Source organism: Myotis yumanensis, unplaced genomic scaffold, assembly GCF_028538775.1.
Source record: "Myotis yumanensis isolate MYYU_CA2020_CCGP unplaced genomic scaffold, mMyoYum1.0.hap1 SCAF_18, whole genome shotgun sequence".
Classification (NCBI taxonomy): Eukaryota; Metazoa; Chordata; class Mammalia; order Chiroptera; family Vespertilionidae; genus Myotis; species Myotis yumanensis.
This window is the reverse complement of record NW_027223769.1, coordinates 10,433,018-10,449,947: the sequence shown is the minus strand read 5'-3', so window position 1 is coordinate 10,449,947 and position 16,930 is coordinate 10,433,018. Positions and strand designations below refer to the sequence as shown.

General features: G+C 45.0%; 1 protein-coding gene across 2 annotated transcripts in view; it reads right to left on the bottom strand.

Moving 5' to 3' along the window:
- The window catches only part of CEP89 (centrosomal protein 89), a 92,951-nt gene that overhangs the window by 67,026 nt on the left and 8,995 nt on the right, over positions 1 to 16,930 (bottom strand). For both annotated transcript variants that reach the window (XM_070398336.1, XM_070398337.1), the window contains exons 3-4: positions 13,044 to 13,202; positions 5,410 to 5,593 (exon numbers count right to left, since the gene is read on the bottom strand). In XM_070398336.1, coding sequence (XP_070254437.1) covers positions 5,410 to 5,593; positions 13,044 to 13,202 — 343 coding nt within the window. The remainder of the gene's footprint in view (positions 1 to 5,409; positions 5,594 to 13,043; positions 13,203 to 16,930) is intronic.

Here is a 16,930-nt window from a genome sequence, read left to right as displayed (position 1 = left end):
AAGTCAAAAAAAGAAAAAGAAAAAGGAAAGCCAATACAGAAGTAAAAGCCATACTAAAAGTACTAAAACACAGTAACAAAGTGCAAAAAGAGATGCACAGAGTACACTAAAGGAAATCACATAAAGTGACAATGCAAAGAAAAACGAGGGACAGGTGATTATAGAAAATATAATAGACATGGAAACAAAGGGTAGCCAACAAATGCATAGCTAGTGTTCTCAAAGGAGAATAGAATGAATGGATGGTAAAAGTAATCAAAGACAAAACAGGGGAGAGAAATAGTCCCTGAAAATAAAAAAGGAAAGGAGAATCTTTGCTGAATTAAATTATAAACTAAATTTCAGGAAAAATGCCACCATTAATTCTGGAGATGTACTGAACTTCAAAGGATAAAGAATGAACTTACAAAGGTATCAGAAAGAAAGATCAAGTGACTTTAATGTGAAAAAGAAAGCAGGCTTAAGTCCTTCTCAGCCCTTTGCTGTTACCCTCAGCAGTCCTCTCAGCAAAGGCTAATTCCCCCCACTATATGGTCTCACAGCACCTGTACCCTTCCTTCGTAACATTTACCATAATTGTAACTGGTTGCTATTAATTAGGTAACTATGGACTCTGCCTTATACTGCTTCTCCAGCACCTGGCACATACCTGGTACTCATTGGATGCCCAATAAATATTTGTTGAGTTATTTACCTGATCAAAGACAGTCTTCTCCAGAATACAGTCCTGCAGAGGATGAAGAAACTGAGGCGTAGGGAGGTTATCTGAGAAACTGGGAGTTGAACTCAGGTCTCTGAATGCCCATGGCATTGCTCTGTCCACTGGGCTCTAGCTGCTAGCATCATGTGAACCGACCACAAATTCAGGCACCCCACTTATTCCTTACTTTTGGGTGGCACCAATAAGAAAACTGAAAACAAGATTTGCTTTGCATTTGTTAGGCCATTTCTGCACAGGTGCACACATTATATGAAGATGGTTGCCCAAACTACTCTGAAACAGAGAGAGGCATGAGGTATAGAGACTTATATCCAAAGTGCCTGCTTGGGTTGGTCTGTTCTTACTTTACTAGTTTTGACAACTCTTTATTTTAAAGGAAGTATGAATGATTCATAATAAAGTATAAAATTATAACTTACCTCAGATTGCAAAAAGTCCATAGTAAATATAGGGAAGGAAATTTTACTTTTATTATTTAAATTAAAATGTAACCCACAGGCACTATCTTCTTCAGAGCTGGTGTTATCTAGTGATTAAACAGCAGTTTTACATACTCCACACATCCTTTTTTTTTTTCAAAGATAGATATAGATTTTTTTGTTTGTTTGTTAATCCTCACCCAAGGGTATTTTTTCAATGATTTTTAGAAAGAATGGAAGGCAAGGGGAAAGACTGAGAGAGAAACATCAGTGTGAAGGAGAGAGACCTTGACTGGTTGCCTCCTACACAAGCCCCGACCAGGGCCTGGGTTCAAGCCTGCAACCAAGGCACGTGCCTTTGACTGGAATTGAACCCAGTACCCTTCAGTCCTTGGGCTAACTATCAGCTGAGACAAACCAGCTAGGGCCAAAGATATATATTTTAATCATATAATAAACTTAAGCATATTTGGCCTGTTTTTTAAAAAATAACTTTATCTCTAAGAAATGTTCTTAATAGGCACAAGGACCATAAACACCAATTTTAATTAATAGGGAAAATTGGTCGCCCTAGTCTGAATCCTGCCTCTGCAACTGGATGGTTGGTTGGCAAGTCATTTATCCTGTTTCTTCACACACTTACCCCCAAGGGTGTTAAGTAAATGAAATGGTACATGTAGCCCGGCTGGTGTTGCTCCGTGGTTAAGCATCAACCCACGCACCAATAGGTCGCTAGTTTGATTCCCGGTCAGGGCATATGCCCAGGTTGTGGGCTCCATCCCCAGTAGGGAGCATGCAGGAGGCAGCTGATCAATGATTCTCCCTTTCTCTCTCTCTAAAAATCAATTTTAAAAAGATATTTAGCCGAAACCGGTTTGGCTCAGTGGATAGAGCGTCGGCCTGTGGACTAAAAGGTCCCAGGTTCGATTCCGGTCAAGGGCATGTACCTGGTTGCGGGCACATCCCCAGTAGGAGATGTGCGGGAGGCAGCTGATCGATGTTTCTCTCTCATCGATGTTTCTAACTCTCTATCTCTCTCCCTTCCTCTCTGTAAAAAAATCAATAAAATATATTAAAAAAATAAAATAAAAAATAAAAATAAAAAAGATATTTAAAATGGTACATGGAAGCTGCCTAGCATATATTAATGCTAAGAAAAGGTCAATAGGTCAATGCGTCTTCCTCCGCTACTGTCTACCAGCCCCCAGGAAAAAAAAAAGAAACTAATTGTGAGACTATGGGAAATTGAAATCCCTTTCCAGTTTAAGGACCTTTCATTCATGCCATCTGCCAGGACAATGTAAAGGTTAGCATGAAACCTCTCAATTGCAATCAGCAGGGGGCATGCAGGAGGCAGACAATCAATGATTCCCTCTCATCATTGATGTTTCTATCTCTCCCTCGCCCTTCCTCTCTGAAATCAATAAAATATGTATTTTAAAAAATGTGATTCAATATAGTTGAGGGTAATCAATCTACACTAATAAAAGAGAAACATGGTAATTAGCGTACGACCGCTACCCTTCCCATTGGCTAATTAGCGAGATATGCAAATTAATCACCAGCCAAGATGGTGGTTAACTGTCAACAAAGATGGCGGTTAATTTGCATATGTAGGCACAATGCAGGGAGGCAAAATGGAAAGCACAGAAGAAGCCCCCTGGCACTCCCAGAGGGGAGCTAAGAGCCGGGGGGCAGGGCAAAGGCTGCCCCCAGGGACGCCTTTGCCCTGCCCCCCAGCCATGATCGGAGAATCCTGGCCTTTGCCGCACTGGCCAGTGATAGCAGGAAGTAAGGGTGGAGCCAGCAATGGGAGCTGGGCAGGGGTGGAGCCCGGGATCGCAGGGTGGCTGCAGCCGCTGCCCGGAGCCCACGGAGCCCACGATCAGGGAGCGGTTGCAGCTGGGTCGGGGGGCGGCTACAGCTGGGGGTCCCCGCTGCCCTAGCCTCAGCCAGAGGCATTAGGCCCGGGCAGGGGCGGAGCCCACGATAGGGGGGGCGGCTGCAGCTTGGGCTCCCTGCTGCCGGGGCCTAACGCCTTTGGCTGAGGCGTTAGGCCCGGGAAGGGGCGGAGCTCACCATCGGGGGCGGCTGCAGCTGCGGGGGTCCCCTGCCTGGGTCTAATGCCTCGGCCAGAGGCGTTAGGCTGGGCAGGGGCGGCTGCAGCTGGGGGTCCCCACTGCCCGGACCTCACCCTCAGCCAGAGGAGTAAGGCCCAGGCAGGGGTGAAGCCCACGATTGCAGGTGGCTGCAACTGGGGGGGTCCCCTGCCCAGGCCTAACATCTCAGCCAGAGGAGGTGTTAGGCCGGGGCAGGAGCAGCTGCAGCTGGGGGTGCCCGCTGCCCGGGCCCAACGCCTCGGCCAGAGGCGTAAGGCCTGGGCAGGGGTGGAGCCCATGATCTTGGGAGGCTGCAGCTGCGGGGGTCCCCTGCCTGGGCCTAATGCCTTGGCCAGAGGCATTAGGCCTGGGCAGGAGCAGTGCCAGCGATCATGGGGAGCAGGGGCACAGTCGCTGATGGTGGGAGCTTGGGGTCCCCTGCCCAGTCCTAATGCCTTGGCCACAGGCATTAAGCCTGGGAAGGGGTGGAGCAGGAGGTCCCTTGGAGAACTGTGGGTCCCCTGCCCAGGCCTAATGCCTGGGGGAGAGGCATTAGGGCGGAGCAGTCAATTGCAGGGAGCAGGGGCCGAGTTGACGATGGTGGGGAGCTGGGGGTCTCTTGCCCAGGCCTAATGCCTTGGCCAGAGGTGTTAGGCCTGAGCATGGGCAGAGCCAGCGATCGTGAGCAGGGGCGGCGTGGGCGATCGTAGGGAGCTGGGGGTTCCCTGCCTACCCTGATCTGGGACACCCTTCAGGGCAAACCAGCTGGCTCCCACCCGTGCACCAGGCTTCTATCCTATATAATAAAAGGGTAATGTGCACATGCAATTTTTTTCCCCAAATATATTTTATTGATTTTTTTACAGAGAGGAAGGGAGAGGGATAGAGAGTTAGAAACATCGATGAGAGCGAAACTTTGATCAGCTGCCTCCTGCACACCCCCTACTGGGGATGTGTACGCAACCAGAGTACATGCCCTTGACGAGAATCGAACCTGGGACCCTTCAGTCTGCAGGCCGATGCTCTATCCACTGAGCCAAACCTGTTAGGGCAGTAATGTGCAAATTGACCCTAACAGCAGAAAGACTGGGAATGACTGGTCACTATGACACACACTGACCACCAGGGGGCAGATGCTCAATGCAGGAGCTGCCCCCTGGTAGTCAGTGCACTCCCACAGGGGGAGCTCTGCTCAGCCACAAGCCAGGCTGAAGGCATCACATTGGCGATGGTGGGAGCCTCTCCTGCCTCCTCAGCAGCTCTGTGGATGTTCAACTGCAGCTTCGGCCCGCTGGCAAGTGGACATCCCCCAAGGGATGTATCACTGCCAGCTTAGGCACAATCCCCCGGGGAGCAGGCCTAAGCCAGCAGGTGGACATCCCCGGAGGGGTCCCAGACTGCAAGAGGGCACAGGCTGGGCTGAGGGACCCCCGAGTGCACAAATTTTTGTGCACGGGGCCTCTAGTATAATATAATCAATATGAATATACTTTGAACCTGCCAGTCTTTATGTGTAGTCACCATGCTAACACATGTTATAATGATGGTGAAAAAAGAGAAAGGAAAAAAGGAAATACAGTGCTGTCTTTTGCCATTAAAGAAATGGCACTGTCCGGTTTTCAAAACCTAGGAGCACAGATTGTAAACCAGAGCAGTCAGGCAGTGGCTCCTTCAACCTCTCAGTACCTCGGTTTTCACCTGTGATAGGTTCAAAAATGGAATCTACCTCACCAAGATACTGGGAGGTAAATACATGTAAGAGCCTGAAATAGAGACTCACAGTAACCACTCAAACAATACCAGCTACTATGGAGATAAATGATGATACTCCTTTTGCCAGGCATGACTTAGAAGAAAGGTTGCAACTATGCATACTGATATTAGAAAAGTGATAGAAAAGTTAGCTTTTGGGGTCTAAGAAAAGAAAAGGATTACTCAGCATCGGAAGAAAATCTACACTGAAAATGTTGATGTTTGTCTTTGAAAGGTAAAGGAAAAGTTTTAAATTTTAGCCTAACCAGATAGAAAACAAGACTGGACACATCAAAAAAATAAGCCCCAGAACAAAAGCCATCAAAGGTAGAAGAGCGAAAAGAAAGTCCTTACACATACACAATTTACTATAAGTTAATGTCGAGGTGCAGTGGAAATTCTGGAATGTGACAAGTACCTGACTTCTGTGTGGCGTGGTATACACAGCATCACCAATTCTTCCCTCTTCCTTATGAGCACTGACTTCCGAGGACTCCTTGTTGCTAGATGACAGGTTCGAGTCAGTGTCCTCTTCCTCCCCATAGCCCAGCATTTCAAAGGATGGCAAAGAACTTCTTCCTGTCTCACTCTGCCAATTTGGTCTGTTTTACAACATTAAAGCAGCCACTTACTTCACACTGGTACATGTACGTGTATTAAATGCACTGCCTCTGAGCCCCCACCATAAAACTACTTTTACAAAATACATAGACTCTAAAGGATTAAGTCATCCACTATCCCATCTCTCTACACACTTTTTATAAAATATCTTTTTATTGATTTTGAGAGAGAAGAAGGGAGAGAAAGAGATTGAAACATTGATGAGGGAGAAACATCATCGATTGGCTGCCTCTTGAACACGTCCTGCTTGGGATCAAGCCTGCAACCTGGGCATGGACCCTGACTGGGAATCCAACAGGTGACCATGGGTGCATGGGTCAACGCTCAACCACTCAGCCACACCAGCTGGCTCTCTGCACACTCTTAAAATTTCTTTCTAGTTTTTTACCTAGATTCTTATACTTATCACTGCATACAATACAATCTGCTTCACTGTTAACAAGTTTTTAAAGTCAAAATGTTATAAGGTAAAGACTCAAGTAGTTACACCAGTTTAGTCAGCCATTTCCCTTACCTGGTTTCTCCCTCCCAATTTTACCTGCTATAAATAACCCTGTAATGGACATCTATGTGCAAATAATCTCTTCTGTTTTTAGGATTAATCCTATAAAAGAAACCAGATGGCAAACTGCTGAGTCCATGGTATAAACATTTTGTGGGTCTACATGCATACCACACAAGATTATTTCACAAATCATTTCTCTAACCTGTGACTACGTTGGTAATAATATTCTAAAACTTGCCAAAAGAAATTAAATCTCACAATATAAATTTGCATCTTACCGAGACTAGATATTTTTCCATATACCTGTGTGCAAGTCTTAATTCCTCTGTTCGTGTCCTTTCTCCATTTATCTATTTTGCTTCTAATATGTCCATTCTAATTTGAAATTAACTTTCTTTTCTTCTAAAATTAAAAGCCTGACTTTGTATTTACTACAAATATTTTTCCTATTCTATTAATTTTTTTTTAATTTTTAAATATTTTATTGATTTTTTACAGAGAGGAAGGGAAAGGGATAGAGAGTTAGAAACATCGATGAGAGAGAAACATTGATCTGCTGCCTCGTGCACACTCCCCACTGGGGACATGCCTGCAACCAAGGTACATGCCCTTGACCGGAATCGAACCCGGGACCTTCCGGTCCCCAGGCTGATGCTCTATCCACTGAGCCAAACCAGCCAGGGCAAAATTTTTTTTTAAAAATTAATTTTATTGTTGAGTAACTGCTGGGGTCCAACCCCAGCGGGTCCAGGGGTCCCCAAAGGTGTGGACGGAGTCGGTGAAGAAGGAATAGCACGGGGTCAGCGTTCAGTTGATCAGCATAGCGAGGTTCTCTCTCCAGGATCTCAAGCCAGGAACTCCAGCCGAGTTCTGGTCAGGATCTCCAGCAAAGTTCTGGTCTCCAGCGAAGTTCTGGTTAGGATCCAGCCAAGTTCTGGTCAGGATCTCCAGCCAGGTTCTGTAGCCATGTTCTCTTGCTAGGTTCTCCATCCAGCTTCTCCAGCCAGGTTCTCCAGCCAGGTTCTCCAGCCAGGTTCTAGCCAGGTTCGGTCGCCATGTTCTGTCTAGGTTCTCCAGCCAAGATCTGTAGCCAGGTTCTGTCCAGGATCTTTTGCCATGTTCTCTCGCTAGGTTCTGTCTCTAGGTTCTGTCTAGGATCTCCAGCCAAGTCCTGTCTCTTGGTTCTCTCTATTCTATTAATTTTTTTAACTACAGATGATTTTTTAAAACTTTCTTTTAAATAGCAGTTTTTTTTTAAATTAAATCTTTATTGTTCAGATTATTACATTTGTTCCTCTTTTTTCCCCCCATAACTCCCCTCCTCCCAGTTCCCACCCCACCCTCCACCCTCACTCCCCACCCACTGTCCTCATCCATAGGTGCATGATTCTTGTCCAGTCTCTTCCTGCATCTCCCACTCCCCTTTCCTCCCCAAGAAAGTCAGTCCATTCCCTTTCTATGTCCCTGATTCTATTCTAATCACCAGTTCATACTGTTCATCAGATTATTTATTCACTTGATTTTTAGATTCACTTGTTTTTTGTTTTTTGTTTTTTTTTTCAGGTGATCATCATAGCTAGGTTCTTCTTTATTGTCTTGTTACATCTGTATTTATACCAGGTGATTTTAATCCTATCAATTCTATTCCAAAGGTTAGGGCGTTTCTTTTTTTTTTTTTTTTTTTTTTTTTATTGCTCAGATTACATTTGTTCCTCTTCCCCCCCCATAACTCCCCTCCTTCCAGTTCCCGCCCCACCCTCCGCCCTCACTCCCCACCCACTGTCCTCATCCATAGGTGCACGATTTTTGTCCAGTCTCTTCCCGAATCTCCCATTCCCCTTACCCCCCCAAGAATAGTCAGTCCAGTCCCTTTCTATGTCCCTGATTCATTATAATCACCAGTTCATTCTGTACATCAGATTATTTATTCACTTGATTCTTAGATTCACTTGTTGATAGATGCATGTTTGTTGTTCACAATTTGTATCTTTACCTTTTTCTTCTTCCTCTTCTTAAAGGATACCTTTCAGTATTTCGTATAATACTGGTTTAGTGGTGATGAACTCCTTTAGCTTTTCCTTGTCTGTGAAGCTCTTTATCTGACCTTCAGTTCTGAATGATAGCTTTGCTGGATAAAGTAATCTTGGTTGTAGGTTCTTGGTATTCAGCACTTTGAATATTTCTTGCCATTCCCTTCTGGCCTGCAAAGTTTCTGTTGAGAAATCAGCTGACGGTCGTATGGGTATTCCCTTGTAGGTAATTGAGTCTCTTTCTCTTGCTGCTTTTAAGATTCTCTCTTTGTCTTTTGCTCTTGGCATTTTAATGATGATGTGTCTTGGTGTGGTCCTCTTTGGATTCCTTTTGTTTGGGGTTCTCTGTGCTTCTTGGACCTGTAAGTCCATTTCTTTCACCAGGTGGGGGAAGTTTTCTGCCATTATTTCTTAAAATAGGTTTTCAATATCTTGCTGTCTTTCATCTTCTGGCACCCCTATTATTCTGATGTTGGTACGCTTGAAACTGTCCCAGAGGCTCCTTACACTATCTTCACACTTTCGGATTCTTTTTTCATTTTGCTTTTCCAGTTGGGTGTTTTTTGTCAAATCTTTGGTTTGATTCTTGTGCTCCTCTGGTCTGCTATTGGGTATAATATTCTTTATGTCAGTCCGTGTATGCTTACTTTCTAATTTCTTTATCGTAGCATCGAGGGTCTCATTAGTTTTCGTGAGGCTCTGCACAAGTTTATAGCAAGCCCTCAAAATTGCGGTTCTTAGCTCCATATCCTCCATTTCTGTCATGTTTTTTTGTCTCCGCATCTTTTATGCTTTCTTGGTGCACCCCCTTGTGGTCTTTGTGCGCAGTCTTGTTCTAGCCAAGCCTTAATTGTTGTAGTTAACACTAGAGGGATTTGACCACCTGGCTGACTGGCTGTTGGAATCAGCTGTGTGAAAAACTTCAGTCCCCTGGGGAGGCGCTAGTCCAGCCTTTGCCTGAGGCGATCGGCAAATGGCTCTGTGCAGGGCCTGGGCGGGGCGGGCTCAACAGGGCGGGGGGAGGGAGCAGCTATGGCTGCTCTCAGTCCGTCTCCAGGGGCTCTGCCTCTCTGTCCCCACAACCGCTGCAAAACTCGGAGGGACCGTAGCCAGACAGTCCCGCTTCTCCCGTTTGAGTCTGGGTCCCTAGAGACTCGCCCGGATCTGTAGCCCAGAGTCTGAGACTCACTCCTGATTGAAAACGACAACCGCGCCCTCAGTCACCAGCCCGCTTTGCGCGCGCACCGCCGCACCACCGTACCTTTAAATTTTCCACACTGCGCCTCCTCTGGGCCTCGTAATGCTGTTGTTTTTCCTTCTAGTTGAAGAGTCTCTCCTCAGCCAGCCTTCCTGTGGTTCTGGGTGATGTCCGTTCCGTCTTTTAGTTGTATTTTTAAAGTGGTTGTTCGAGGCAGCAAACTCCGGTAGATTCACTTGTTGATAGATGTGTATTTGTTGTTCATAATTTGTATCTTTACCTTTTTCTTCTTCTTCCTCTTCTTAAAGGATATCTTTCAGCATTTCGCATAATACTGGTTTAGTGGTGATGAACTCCTTTAGCTTTTCCTTATCTGTGAAGCTCTTTATCTGACCTTTAATTCTGAATGATAGCTTTGCTGGATAAAGTAATCTTGGTTGTAGGTTCTTGGTAATCATCACTTTGAATATTTCTTGCCACTCCCTTCTGGCCTGCATAGTTTCTGTTGAGAAATCAGCTGACAGTCGTATGGGTATTCCCTTGTAGGTAATTGAGTCTCTTTCTCTTGCTGCTTTTAAGATTCTCTGTCTTTTGCTCTTGGCATTTTAATTATGATGTGTCTTGGTGTGGTCCTCTTTGGATTCCTTTTGTTTGGGGTTCTCTGCGCTTCTTGGACCTGTAAGTCCATTTCTTTCACCAGATGGGGGAAGTTTTCTGTCATTATTTCTTCAAATAGGTTTTCAATATCTTGCTGTCTCTTATCTTCTGGTACCCCTATAATTCTGATGTTGGTGCATTTGAAACTGTCCCAGAGGCTCCTTACACTATCTTCGTATTTTTGGGTTCTTTTTTCATTTTGCTTTTCCAGTTGGGTGTTTTTTGCTTCTTCGCATTTCAAATCTTTGACTTGATTCTTGCGCTCCTCTGGTCTGCTGTTTGGTGTCTGTATAATATTCTTTATTTCAGTCAGTGAATGCTTAATTTCTAGTTGGTTCTTTATCACAACATCGAGGGTCTCATTAGATTTCTTGAGGCTCTCATCAAGTTTATCGGCAGTTTCTAGCAAATTATTGAAAGCCCTCAAAAGTGCGTTTTTTAGCTCTATATCCTCCATTTCTGTCATGTTTTTTTGTCTCCGTATTTTTTATGCTTTCTTGGTGCACCCCCTTGTGGTCTTTGTGCGAAGTCTTGTTGTAGTTAAGCCTTAATTGTTGTCGGCAATACTAGGGGTGAATTGACCTCCAGGCTAACTGGCTATGAGAGTCAGCTGTGTCTGCAGTGGGAGAGCTTCTGTGCTGAATCTCTAGGGCGGTGCTAATCTAGCCTTTGCCTGAGGCTATCTGGCAAATGCTTCTGTGCAGAGCTTGGGCGGGGCGGGTCCCAGGGGATCTACAGGGTGGGCGGAACGAGCAGTTATGGCTGCTCTCAGTTCCGTCCCCAGCGGCTCTGCAACCGCTGCAAACCTCAGAGAGAAAGCTGCCTTCCCGCTTCTCCCGTTTGAGTCTGGGTCCCTAGAGACTCGCCCAGATCTGGAGCTCAGAGTCTGAAACTCCCTCCCAATTGAAAACAACAACCTCACCCTCCGCCGCCGGCCCGCTCCACGTGCACCTTGGCACCTTAGTATTTCACCTCCGCACTGCGCCTCCTCTGAGTCTCGGTATGGATTTCTCTTTACTTCTAGTTGTAGAATCTCTCCTCAGCCAGCCTTCCTGTCATTCTGGGTGATGTCCGTTCCGTCTTTTAGTTGTATTTTTGAAGTGGTTGTTCGAGGCAGCAAACTCCGGCGTTAACCTATGCCGCCATCTTGGTTCTCCTCTCAAATAGCAGTTTTGATAAGATTGGATATAAGATTTAATAGTCTCATAAAAATCAATGGAAAAAATATCCTTGAGTGAGGATTAACAAAAAAAATATATAATGGGGCTAATGCAGCCTACCCCCAGGGTCAATATTCTTCCTTTCCAAATTTCTTCTGATGGTCTTAGCTGCTTATTTTTTCCAATACATTTTAGAATCTTGTCCTTATATTTAGCTCTTATTCAGCCAAAGTATAATTGCTACCAGGAGAAAAATAGACTATATTCAAATATCTAAACATGGAGTCAAGATTAAAATGTAAAAACCAAAAATATAAACATGTCCTAGGAGGAAATACATGAGCATATATATAATGCTGTATATAATAGGGAAGTTCTTTCTAGATTGGACAATAATGACAGAAAATACAAAGAAAAGGCTGATATATCTTACTACATGAAACATACAGAAATTTGGCATATAAAAATATAAACAAAAACAAAATTGAATAAGCATGACAGATAAAAGGCAAATCTGGTCATGTATCCCCCACTGCCATCCCACAAGCCCTTAAAACCCTCAGTGCTTCCTGCTTCTAGGGGAGATACCAAACCTCAGAACAGAACACTGAGCCCCTGCCCACTCCTTCAGCCCCATTGCAGATGATGCCTCACCTCACTCAAGTTCTCCCAGCCACAAACATCTTCCTTCTGTTGCTCACATGTGTCATGCTCCCTCTTTCTCTGTCTAGGAAGCTCATCCCAGCCCCACACTGACCATCCCCCCAACCCTCAAGCCATTCCCACTTGATTCTTTTATATTCCTCTGTGCTCTCCTCAACACTCTCTTCGACTTCTGCACATGGGCCACGAAGTTTTAATCGCACTGTACGTGCATGCCTGCACATGGCATTTTGTGGAAGAGCCACACTCAAGGGGCCAAAGAGCCGCATGTGGCTCTCGAGCCGCAGTTTGCCGACCACTGAACTAGGCCTATGTTAGCATTAACCCAGCTCAAGCAATGGAGGAAATGACATTAAAGAAGAAGAAAAGTTATAGTATAGATGCCAACAAAGGTCAAATCACTATGAGTGTTCAGAGGGGAGATACCTGAGAAGCAGTGAGTGACAACTCTCACCATCTAGGTTGTGGCACGGAGAATCCTACTAAGGTCTAAAAGCAGCACTAAATTCACTGGCTCTGTGCTGCCATGAAAACCACCAGTGCATTCACAAGCCATAATTTAACAAGCTCCACTCTAAGAAAACTCTGATGCAACTCAAGAACAATTAATGCCCCAGAACAGTGTTCCTTTGACACTGGGGATGAAAACCTCACTAATGCCCAGCCGGTGTGGCTCAGTGGTTGAAAACTGACCTATGAACCAGGAGGTCACAGCTCAATTCTGGGTCAGGGCATATGCCTAAGTTGCGGGCTCGATCGCCAGTAGGGGGCGGTGCAGGAGGCAGCCAATCAATGATTCTCTCTCATCATTGATGTTTTTATCTCTCTCTTCCCCTTCCTGTCTCTGAAATCAATAAAGATATATTTTAAAAAAGAACAAAACAAAAAACATCACTACTAAGCTCTAATCATAATCACACACACATGCGCGCGCGCGTTCTTCTCCTCTGCTCCTAGAGCAGTGGTTCTCAACCTTCCTAATGCCGCAACCCTTTAATACAGTTCCTCATGTTGTGGTGACCCCCCAATTTCATTGTTACAAATTGAACATAATTAAAGCATAATGATTAATCACAAAAACAATATGTAATTATATATGTGTTTCTGATGGTCTTAGGCGACCCCTGTGAAAGGGTCGTTTGACCCCAAAAGGGGTCGCGACCCACAGGTTGAGAACCGCTGTCCTAGAGGAAGCAGAATCAGAGATATGGTCCTTACTGATGCCTCAGCTCTGAGGTGGTGGCATAGGGCGTGATGAAACTGTCATTTTCAAGGTGGGTCATGTCACTCTCAGACTGGGATATCCGTTGTGGCTGAGGAAGGGCAATAGTCCGGCCAGTCAATGTTGTTGCTAGAATGACTGCAGCCAGAGCAGACCTATGGACAAAAGCATCCCAGTGAGATGGTGAACAAAAGGTTAAACAACAGGATACATAAATTAATCAAAACATACCATCTGTTCTACAATGTTTAGTGCATACCTACTGACCACAGGCCTGCAGTCTGTTATGTGCCATCAAACAATCTTAATTCATTCTCACATCAACTATATGAAGAGATATTATTGTCACCTCCATTTTTCATGTAAATTAAATGACTTGTCCAAGATTTCTAAGCTAATAGGAGATGAAACTAGATCTCTAATCCAGGGAGTCTATATTCAAATAGTTTTTATATTAAAATAAAAGATCAGGATGGGAAAAAATGAAGTATAAAAAGATATAAATTATTCAAAACCATAATATAGGAAAGATAGAATAATAGGTTTACCCTCCCACCTGAAAAAGTAAAACAAAACAATAGACTTAACAATGGCCCAGCTTACTGCCAGAGAGACTTCCCAGGTCTCAGCAAAGGAAGGAGAACCTGAGGTGGGACCAGGCAGGCTCCCTGAGTTGTGTAGATGGAGCTGAGAGTCTGCGAACACCACGGCAGATAGAATTTGAAGGATAGGGTACCAGAAAGAAGAGAGCTGAACAGAGAAAACTCCGGAAATCTGAAGAAGGTCCCCCCTGAGGTTTAGCAAAATGCTCCTGAGTGCATGCACGCGAGGAAATTACCCAAGACTGGGGGAAGAACCATTCATAAGGATTAGAGCAGTGGTTCTCAACCTTCCTAATGCCGCGACTCTTTAATACAGTTCCTCATGTTGTGGTAACCCCCAATTTCATTGTTACAAATTGAACATAATTAAAGCATAGTGATTAATCACAAAAACAATATGTAATTATATATGTGTTTTCCGATGGTCTTAGGCAACCCCTGTGAAAGGGTCATTCGACCTCCAAAGGGGTCGCGACCCACAGGTTGAGAACTGCTGGATTAGAGGAACAGTGCCAGATGCTTACATATGGTTGAGGTCAGTGTCTGTTTCCAACAGTCAGACAGAAAATAATTATAATTCAAGGGATGTTGGGAACAATACTCCAAAAGGACTCCAAAAGGTCTTGCCTCACTCAGTATTGGGGAATAATTAGTCCTAGGTTGAACACTGGTCTAGACCTCACCTATCAAATCATAAAAGCACAACCCAAAAGAGCAAACTGGTTCAAGGTAACTTAATTGCATCCCAGTACAAAATTCAAGAAGACTTATCTATAATAATAAAAGTGTAATATGCTAATTAGACTGGACAGCCGAACGACCTTCTGGACGTCATTCCAGATGTCCTTCCGTGTGAAGCTGTGGCGGGGACCAAGGCAGAGGCGGTTAGAGGCGATCAGGCAGGCAGGTGAGCAGTTAGGGTGATCAGGCAGGCAGACAGAGTGGTTAGGGGTGATCAGGCAGGCAGACAGAGTGGTTAGGGGTGATCAGGCAGGTAGGCGAGTAGTAGTTAGGGGCAATCAGGCAGGCAGGTGAGCAGGCAGGTAGAGTAGTTAGGGGTGATCAGGCAGGCGAGTGGTTAGTGGTGATCAGGCAGGCAGGCAGAGGGGTTAGAAGCAATCAGGCAGAAGGGTTAGGGGCAATCAGGCAGGCAGGCAAGTGGTTAAGGGCGATGAGGCAGGCAGGCAGAGGGGTTAGGGGCGATGAGGCAGGCAGGCAGAGGGGTTAGGGGTGATGAGGCAGGCAGGTGAGTGGTTAGGGGCAATGAGGAAGGCAGGCAAGTGGTTAGGGGTGATCAGGCAGGCAGGCAAGCCAGGGTTAGGAGCCAGCGGTCCTGGATTGCGAGAGGGATTGGGCCTAAACCAGCAGTCGGACATCCCCCAAGGGGTTCCAGATTGGGAGAGAGTGCAGGCTGGGCTGAGGGACTCCTCCCCCTCCCTGTGCATGAATTTTGTGCACAGGGCCCCTAATCCTACATAATAATCCTATATAATAAAAGGGTAATATGCAAATGGACCGAACAGAAGAACGACCGGTCGCTATGATGCGCACTGACCACCAGGGGGGCAGACGCTCAACACAGGAGCTGCCCCCTGGTGGTCAGTGTGCTCCTGTAAGGGGAGTGCCGCTCAGCCAGAAGCCAGGCTGAGGGCTGGTAAGCACAGGAGCGGTGGCAGGAGCCTCTCTCGCCTCCATGGCAGCGCTAAGGATGTCTGACTCTCAGCTTAAGCCCACTCACTGCAGGCCTAAGCCATCAGTCACACATCCCCCAAGAAGTCCTGGACTGCAAAAGGGCACAGGCCAGGCTGAGGGTCACAGGCCGGGCTGAATGTCATGCACTGGGCCTCTAGTAGGTATATAAAAATATCTAGTACTCAACAACATAAAACTCACAATAATGTCTAGTATATAATCAAAGATAACCAGGCATGCAAAGAGACAGAAAAAGATAATAAAAAGAATAACCAAGCAAGATCCAGTAAGAACTAAACACATATGTTAGAATTAGCAGAGAAGGTCATTAAGACAGTTATAACTGTACTAGAGGCCTGTTGCACGAAGAGATTCGTGCAATAGGCCTTCCCTTCCCTTGGCTGCTGGCACCGGTTTGCCTCTGGCACCCGGGACCCAGGCCTTCACTCTGGCCGGGCTCTAGCCGGAACCGGGCCCGGAGCCGTCTGGCTTCACTCCGCCAGCCCTGGGGCCGTCCGGCTTCGCTCCGGGTTGCACACGGGAGGGCGGGAGGGCGGCGGGGCAGGCGTCAGATGGCGCTGTCCCACCCTGCCTGAAGTATGCAAATTTAGCGGCCATCTTTGTTGGGTCAATTTGCATACACTTCTGATTGGCTGATGAGCATAGCGAAGGTCTGGTCAATTGGCATCTTTGTCTTTTATTAGTGTAGATTCCACATGTTCAAAAGCTAAGTAGAGACATGGAAAATTATAAAAAAAGCTTGAACTTCAGTGGATGAAAATTACACTTGATAGTAATTGCAGAAAAGACTCATGAAACTGAAGGCAAGACAATAAAAAATAACCAAAATGAATGCAGAGGAAAAAATAATTTTAAAAAAAGAACATAGTGAGATATGAGATAAAAAACTGCTATTGTTTTATGTTTTAAGCCACTAAGTTTTGGTGTAATTTGTTACATGGCAATAGGTAACTATATAATAGCCTTCAACCTGTGCTGGAACAAATAGTTACCCATGTGTGAAAAAAGGAACTTGAATCCATACCTCTCTCCACATAAAAATTAACTCAAAATGGATATTAGACCTAAATGTAAATTCTAAAACTATAAAACTTCTGGAAGAAAATCTGTGTGACCTTGGGTTAGACAAAGATGTCTGAGATATTATGTTGAAATCATAATCTGTAAAAGAAGAAACTGACAAGTTGAACTTCATAACAATTAAGATCTGCTCCTTGAAAGATACCGTTAAGAGAATAAAAAGATAAGCCACAGATGGGAAGAAAATATTTACAAAGTACATATTTGATAAATAACTTGTATCCAGAAAAATTAAGAAATTCTCAAAATATAATAACAGGAACACCAGCAATTCAGTTTTTAAAAGTGAGCAGATTTGAACAGACACTTTACCAAAGAAGATACACAAATGGCAAATAAGCACTTGCTCCATATCATTAGCTATAAGAGAAATGCAAAATAAAACCACAACGAGGTACCACTACACACCTATTAGAATGTCCAAAAATAAAAAGATTGGCCAAGACAGGGAGCATCTGAGATATTTCTCCCCAGCACATGTTCCCCTC